The sequence below is a fragment of the Eutrigla gurnardus genome, assembly GCF_963514095.1.
Source record: "Eutrigla gurnardus genome assembly, chromosome: 15".
NCBI classification, from domain to species: Eukaryota; Metazoa; Chordata; class Actinopteri; order Perciformes; family Triglidae; genus Eutrigla; species Eutrigla gurnardus.
The window spans coordinates 8878424-8887238 of record NC_139938.1 but is presented as its reverse complement, the minus strand read 5'-3'; the positions used below and the strand labels follow the sequence as shown (position 1 = coordinate 8887238).

General features: G+C 42.5%; 1 protein-coding gene across 1 annotated transcript; it reads right to left on the bottom strand.

The window, feature by feature from the left end:
• Positions 1–3388: 3388 nt before the first annotated feature.
• On the bottom strand, positions 3389–8512 carry slc37a4b (solute carrier family 37 member 4b). Its single transcript, XM_084028550.1, has 9 exons — positions 8300–8512; positions 7778–8010; positions 5711–5957; positions 5019–5171; positions 4859–4944; positions 4660–4773; positions 4513–4578; positions 3979–4117; positions 3389–3887 (listed from the first exon to the last, which is right to left on the bottom strand). The coding sequence occupies exons 1-9, from the start codon at positions 8445–8447 to the stop codon at positions 3721–3723; spliced, it is 1353 nt and encodes a 450-aa protein (XP_083884676.1). The 5' UTR covers positions 8448–8512; the 3' UTR covers positions 3389–3720.
• Positions 8513–8815: the final 303 nt, after the last annotated feature.

The window sequence follows — 8815 nt, the reverse complement described above, 5'->3', positions numbered from 1 at the left end:
GTTGTGCTGTTTCATTCTGAGAAGTTGGTTCGTTATTAAGGTTGCTGAGGCATTACCTGTTATAAAAGACAAAGCGTGGAGGTGCCTGGTGAAAAATCAATAAACTAAGTATGTTTAATTTAATATACCTGGTGTACTTGCAGACACACTTATCATCAGATAGATAGATAGATCCATGTGGTAAATAAATGAATGATGACATACTTATTGGATGCAAACAGAAAATTTGGTGCTTTTTTCAAAAGCATGATGGTAAAATAAACACATTGTTTCATTCAAAGTCACGTTAAATGTCCCCACTCTCCTCCTGAGCCACTCTTGACACTGGTCTTTTACAGTCTGCCCTAATAAGAGCAGATGGATGGTTTCAGCACCGCGGACAGCTCCTCACTGGCCCGCTGGTTTATCTGCTCGTTTTTTTTGCTGCATCTTCTTTTCCTTTTTCTCACATCGTGATGTATTTACATCGCCTTTCACAAAATTATATTTACCGTCTGTGTTGGTAAACAAACAGCTGATGTCGTGCGCCATTACGTATCTCTGATGCTATCGTAGTAGCGCGTTCCCCTCCGGCTCTGCTGCGATTGGTTTGCTGAGAAGGTAAAGGCGGAAGTAGAAGATTGGTTCCCCTGTTCACTCAGCACACAGACATGGCACACTTATCTCCTATGTTTAACCTTCAAATCCATGACCCCCGATTTTTCCAGCGCTCTTTTCATTGCTTCACGATTAAATCCGCTCCAGTAAGAGAATACCCACAGCAGTTTCCTAAACACACACCCGCAGCACACACGAGCACCAAAGGAAGTTTGCTTCTTGCAGCTACTTGGTCAACGAGTTGACGCCAGCAACAGTTGAAGGTACGGCCCTCAGCCTCATCACTGCCGATTAACGCATCCGCAGACAGCGGGGTGCGAACGGCCCCTCCCAACTTGGAGCAGTCCACTTTTTCTGATTGGCTCAGCCTGACCTTCGTCCGGGTCACTGACTTTCCTCTGAAGTTACACAGAGAAAACGAAAAAATGTTGAAAAGGGGGGAAAAAAGGTGGTGGAGATGAGAAAGAAATGTATGGCGTGGATAATTTAAGTAGCTGGGGGGGAAAAAGCCTTGTGTGAATTAACAATGCACTCTCAGATTAATATTTAGGCTATCATGAGTATATGCCATTATGTGATAGACACTGTGCAAAAGTTCGTTTTGATTCTGTATAACTAATATTGCAGAGGCATTATAAAAAAATGTCAGTATAACAATGATAGGACTATTTAATTCTCTCACACACACACACACACACAAGCACAAATCAAATGCTGATGCCCCTGTTCAAATCACTTACATTTATTAAATGCATCGTGCCTGTAACTACAGCTAATGGAAATGCCTCAAAGTGATCCCCTGCTAATGCTAATTTATTTCAAGTTTCAAATGCACATGTCATTCATACAATCATTTAGCTGTCTGAGTCTGAGCACAGATCGTTTCTGATGTTTTCAGTGGTTTCAGTGGACTGCAGTGTTTCTCTGCAGAGCTGCAGTGGGGTAACACAAATCGTAAAAATACAAAGGGTGAAACTTTGGTTGATACCCTCATTTTTTGTATAACTGCAGATTCACCACTTGAATGCATCGTCACTTAAATTGCCATTTCATGAGGAACAATTTCAGAAACCTTAAACTGTCACTGTGCATATGGTGGGGGGGAGTGTTAAAGCAAGCCCTCCACCAATGTATTCACTGCAAACAGGAAAATACAACACCCCTTAAGTTGCAAATTGCTTTTCTATATATAGGCCCCTAAACACGGGTCTCTTTTTCCTTTTGGTTTTTGGTAAAATAGTCAGTAGCAATATTTACAAACAAAATTATATGCTTATTTTACATAAACTATAAACACTATAATATATCCTTTTTAAGTTCTTATTTTCTTTGGTATTTTGTCATACAATGATATGATTGCTAGGGAAAATAATGTTGATGTTGTCGCTTTGTGATCATAGGCTGAGACAAGTTTAGGTCAAGTGAAGTCAACGCTGAAGTGCCTTTAACTTGCATTCTCTTTGCTGGCCATCAGGGGGCGACTTATATGGAAGTCTATGAGAAAACTACTTCTCTACTACTTCTCACTAGATTTATTATCTCAGTAAACATTGTAAACATGAGTTTATGGTCTCAATCTCTAGTTAAAAGTCTTCATATACAGCATGATGTTCATTTAGTAAATTATGGTCCATTTAGAGTCAAACAGAACATAAAACTAAACTCACAGTAAGGCTGCAGTTTACAGATAAACATAAAGCAAACAAAGTAAACTTCACATTTATTAGATGTCCATGATACAATCACAGTAATTTGAGTTGACATAACCCACAGATTTTTGAGATGAGAAAGTTAAAAGTATACAGTCTAGTGTTGTAACTTCTGTACAAAACTACAGTGGCAGTGATGAAACACTTGTCCAAAAGGTTTGGTGTTGTCAAACATGTCAGACCACAAAAAGCCAACATGGCCTCAGAAGTCTGCATCAGAGTGATATTATTTATCATCAACTGTCTATAAAAATAACTCTATTATCAGTACTTTTCAGTGAAAGAGTGAGGAATAGTGAGTGAGTGAGTGAGGAATGAGTAAAATGACCATGACACATGTGACCACATTGGTGCAAATACCTAGACAAATAATAGTCTAGAATATAGAGGCCCATCAGTAAACATTCAATAACAACAACTGACCTCGACTGAAGGCAAAGTGTGAGCAGCACGTATCAACTTCATCGCAACAAAATCCACTCAAACCGTCGCATATTTTCATGTCTGGAAATGAAATCTGCCTCTAGGATTAAGTGAAAGCATTAAAGGACCAGTGTGTAGGATTTATTGGCAGAAATGGCATAGAAAAATAATTGTATTTTTGTTGACCTAGAGATGAGCCCTTTATATAGAGAGCGGGTCCTCTTCACAGTCCACCATGTTTTCCCAGTAGCCCAGAACGAAACAACCGTTGCTTTTTTTACGTTACCTGAAGAACCTATAATTTAATGCAATACATTTTTTCCTGCTAGTCTGTGATTGGCCAATGATGCTCCAAGGGTGAATGTCCTCCCTTGGTGTCATTATCAATCAACACAATAGTGACATCACCTCAGTCTAATGATCATTTCCAAAAGTCATCTTCAATTCACTATTGTATGTGACCAAACTGGCAGTAAAGTTATAGTAGCATATTACAAATTGTAATGTGCAAATTTTGAGCTACTTCTAAATATTAATGTTGAATTAATTTAACCCCATGTAAGCCCCCCTTATGACTGTCACAACATGAGGACTTATTACAAGCAGCACTGAGCTCAGCGATAAGTGAAACAAATACATAAATCAACTTGATGCTGTGAGCTGGTTGTCCTGATGTCACCAGCTGCCACTTCCTCTAGATGCCACTAAATCCTACACACTGGTCCTTTTGAAATATTAGCTTGTGACAAACTTTGTGTGGTTGAATATGAGCATGTATGGTAAATCTGAAGCGGTTTAATGACTTACACCGACCCCGAGCATCTACCTCAACCGGATTCATAAAAAAAAAAGTGTTGCAGATGAATCTGTGTGAGTGGTTTTAATGCTGTTGTATTAATGTGCAGGATTCTGTAACCAAAGGCGTCAACAGTTTAGTCCGTCTAGTCACATTACAGGATGTTCGACAGTTGTCTCCTTTCAGGAGGATACATTAGTCCATTTTCTCTGAGATCCGTCCCATTTTGGTACGCATGTTGCGAACGAGGAAAAAGCCAACAGTGGCGATGGCCATTATCACCTCGGCTACCCAGAAAGCCATGTCCCAGCTGTATTGTTTGGCAATAGTGCTGAAGGGAAGACCCGCCATGAAAGCCCCCACTGCAACAAAGGGAAGCTTGTTTAGTCACATGAATGTGCCAATGCTGGACGACTACAGTAAGTGATGTTTCTGCCAGTCATGTGAACTTACCGTTAGCCATCAGAGCTACAACCGCATGAGAAGTTCCGCAATATTTCGAAGGAGCACTTTCACTGGCTATCACTCCAAACAAGGAAATTGGTCCATAAGACGAGAATCCAAACATGCCCCCGAGGAACAGGATCCAGATCTGTGTGCGACAATAAGAAAACGTGGAACACAGTGATCTTTTAAGCTTTTCCTAAGTGTGCTTTCACACCTCTCACACCGGTTTGGTGTTAAAGAGTTAAAAAGACCACAGGTTCCTTTGATCAGTAAGGATCATGTATTCAAATACAAATACATCATGTATTAATCATATAAAAAACGGCATAAACTGATGTCAGTCACCAGAATTTATTTTCCCCACATTGGCCCTGATGATGCAGGATGACAATCGCCAAATCTGTCCAATCAACAAGTTATCAGTCAGTCTGTAGAACTTCCTGTTTACTCCTCTGGGTCGTGAAAGGTGTGAAAGCACCCTAGAGATTCACTACAATACAGTTTCATAACTGTGAACTATCATAACATTTTTGAGCATACCTCTTTCTCTGGTACGCCAACGAGGACGGAGACAGGATGAATGACTTGCACCCAAAGCGGAGCTTCCTGAGCAAACACAATGAATCTTGAGACACATCTTCATTTCAAACGATGACACAGCAATAAAAGACAATCAGTTTCAATTACCTCTGGAATTTCCGATGTGATGGTGACTCTGAAGAGGTACATGGACACGCACATACCAGCCATCATGGACATGAGCAGGCCGTGGCGAGGGTTGCCGTGGGTGCTCAAGCCTTGCTGGAGGAAGTCAGAGAGAGGATGGGTTTCACACTGAACCGTACTCATTAATCCCAGGCCTCATCGCTCCCTGCCGGTTACTCACCCGAACTACAGCTCTGTCGGAGAGGAAGCCTGCTGCAAGGCTGCCCACAAAGCCTCCCACCTCCAAGGCACTCATGTAGCTGCTGCCTGAGGGCGACACAGTTGATGTCAGCAGATGAAGTGAAAATCAGGGAGAAGTAACGGACAATTAAAATGCATACCCATGAGAACAGACTGGCCCTTCTCCTGCATGAGGTACAGCTGTCCCCAGTCAGTAGCGGCTGTCTTCACGCCGAACACCACCAAGTAGCTCAGAGACAGCACCCACAGGAAAGGGGAGAGGAGGAACTCCCTCAGGGTGCTCTCACTTTTACCTGGGGGAGGAGGAGATACATTCACATGCTCCAATTAACTACAGATCAGCAATAGGTCAGGATACAGGAAGTACACTAGTATGTGTGGGTTATCAGGGCTGGGTTTAAAAAAATAGTTTTTCTGATTCATATCGATCAGACGTCCATAACCAAGCAAAATTAATCAATATTTCAGTATTGAAACTATATATATATATATATATATATATATATATATATGAGGTCAAAGTTGGTTTGTGGAGTGCAGTTTTGAAGCCTCGAGTTTGGCATTATGACCGCAATCAGACTTCTTTTTGAAACCAGAGGAGTCGCCCCCTGCTGGCCAGTAGATAGAATGCAGCTTTAAGCCACTTTAGTGTTGGCTTCACTCAGAACCAGCAGCTGCCCACTGTTTGGGACGGACCCATTTTTGGGATTTTATTATCAAAGGCAGCCAACATGGCACCATGTGACTGACAGCTGATCATCTTCTGCTACACAGGAAGTGACCTCTCTACCCCCGTTGTAATCCTTCTCACAAACTCCCCTCGTTTGCTCACCTCCTTTCGCCCCTTTCTTGGCTGCTGCCTCGATGCTGGGCAGGCCCACGTCTTTTGGCTCATTCTTTATAAACGCCACACAAATGAGTGAGAAGGCAGCACAGAAAATCCCTGACATGGTGAGGATAGTCCTCCAGTCGTAGTATTGCAGGAGCACTGTGACCAGGATCGGACCCAGACTCCCAGCCAGGTTCGTACTGCAGGACATCACAGCCCACCATGTTCCAAACTGGGAGGGCTCAAACCACTGGTGGAAAAGAGACACAGGAGAACAGTCAACATTTCTAACGTCCTGCAATGCAAGCAGAGAATGCACATTTTACTGGTATCATTTTAATACACTGTGTGCACAATTATTATGCAAGTGAGTATTTTGACCATATCATCATTTGTATGCATATTTTTGAAACTCCAAACTGTAAACATTTGAATGCTTATTGGATTTAAGCAAATCGGGTGATGTGTATTTGTGCAATGAGGAAGGGTGTGGCCTAAGGAGATCAACACCAATCAAGGTGTGCAAAATTACAGTATTAGCATCTTCTTTTCCTCAGACAAAATGGGCCAAAAAAGAGATTTATCTGACTCTGAAAAGTAAAAAAATGTAGTCCTTCCATGAAGGGAAGGCTAATGACTGCTATTGAAAATACGTTTTTTTTTTTAAATGTTGGAAAAATGTGTTTTGTACATTTTTTGTTGTTTGTTTAATATTCTCACTTGGGAATGGGAACATTTTTCATTAAGTTGCAAAATAATTGACCTAATTATCGACAGACTTTTCACCACTTTCTTTTTCCAAAGTGCAACACAGGAGATTGTTCTTTTATTGAGAACTGGTGCCAGCTCCACACGCCCTCATGACATAACACAGTGGCCGGCACACAGCATACCCAACAGAGTAACCAGTAACTTGAGAATACATTTGGCGAATACTTAAGGCAGCCCACAGGCTGATCCAACAGCATGTTGATCCTCAGTGTGTGGATGTTAACTCAGCTATGTGGAACAGGAGTTACAGAGCCGTAGCAAACTGGTGAAGACGTGTAGCCTTTAACTTTAAGACTTTAACTCTCAGGACACCAGGGAAACACCTTTGGTCAAAGTTTTTTATGTTTTTTGGAAAGATCTACATAGTATCTTCTAAAAATAGTTCCCCGTGTAATCTGATCCCCTTCAGCAAGTTGAACTCATGCCAGAGCCTATTTATTCCCCGTGATGTGAACAGTGCTACTTTTAAGGCCATTTCTCACGAGCCTCTGAGCATAGAAGGGCAGATTAGGTTCACATTTGTTGCCTGTAAATCAAGCCATTCACCAAAACTTAACCTAGAGCACCACTTTTGACTTGGTGGTGTTAGCGTTTAATACATTGACTGTATATATGAAGTGGCAGTGAAGGAGCGACGGGTGGATCTGATGAACACAAGCTGCAGAGCGGCACCCTGAACTTCAACCTTACTGGATCTGGATCCATCTGGATTCTAGTGTGGAGCTGCTAACAAAGTTAGCTTCGTAATTCAAGGTCAACTTTACAGCTAAGTGTTAAAGTCATCTTAGTAGATAACTGCATTGGTAGCGACCTGTCTATCATCAGTAGCCCTGCCCTAAAGGAACCTCTGCTCTACGGTCTATTTGACTCTAAATGGATGATAATTTACTAAATGAACATCATGCTGGATCAAAGAAAACTGGAACCATAAACTCATGCTTACAATGTTTACTGAGATAATAAATCAAGAGAGGAGTTCTGACTTCTTTTTACAACCAGAAGAGTCACCCCCGATGGTCAACATAGAGAATGCAAATTTAAGGTACTTCAGCATTGCCTTCACTTTTCAGGACCAGAGGTTGCCGCCTGGTCTCTTACAGCTGGCACACAGGCTGACACCTCCTCAAACCGGGCGATGCTACTTCTGGCCCAAAGGTCAGCACTGTCTGACAGCACGAAACAGACAGGAGTGCTCAGAATAATCTCAGGCATCCCAAGCAGCCTGGGTTTTGAGAGTTAGACTTCTACTGGCCTGAATAAAGGATCTGTCTCAGGAGGTGGCAAACAGGATAGCATTACCTTGCGCAGCACTTTCCCACATGGGGGCCAGCCACAGCCTTGTCCCAGGCCGTTGACGAACCAGAGCAGTGCGAACATGGGGACAGTGGAGGACCAGGAGAAGACTACGTTGATGCCACCAACCATGCAGAGGCCGATAGAAAAGAGCCAGCGGGTGCTGATCTGATCCGACATCACACCAATGATGAACTTACTGATGGCATAGGCCATGGTCTGGCTGCTGGTGATCAGGCCTGCAGAGACAGCATGAAGGTTACGAGCAAAGCAATGTACAGAGAGAGACTGTTAAAAAAAAAAAGAGACACTGTAGCTGTGTAGTCATGAAGGTAACCGAAGTTGGATGACAGCTAAGACTTGAGTCATTTCACTGCCAGTGATATAAAAATCAGTAATCTGCCGGAAGCAGTTCCTTATTTACCTTCAGGCATTACTGTGCAATGGCTTTGTCAAACAATGGCTTCATTGCAGACCTAATCTTTGCTTAAGGAATGCCAACAGGAAAAACAAGTGCTACTGTCTCACCTAAGTCCTCTTTGTCCAGTTCAATCTCCTCCATCACAGAAGGCATGACGAAGGAGAAGGTCTTCCTGTTGAAGAAGAACAGCGCGTAGCCTATGAACATGCAGAAGAAGATGGTTGTGCGATAGTAGCCGTAGCCATTGGCCCCCATGATTGCACAAACGTCAGGCCGCACAACTTCAGGGATGAGGAGGAAAAACAATTTGATATTTCCTTAGAGTCTTTTCTTCAGCGGAGTCTTGTATTTATGTCCTATAGCCAGTCAAGCTGAGAGCTGCAGCAAAAAAGTTGAGGCGATCAGCTGCTTGTTTGCACTGGGACGATGGCGATAAGACGCAACACTGATTAACTTGTTTCCATGAGGAGAAACTCTCTTCTTGCAGACTGGGAGCTCTGTCCGTCTATCGGGGAAGCAGCTTCTTGTAGAAGCAAGGACAGAGGAGGGAAATCTTACATCAACCTGGAAGTAAAAACAACATAACGGAAACAATTAACAAGGGTCATTCTACAATTGCTGAT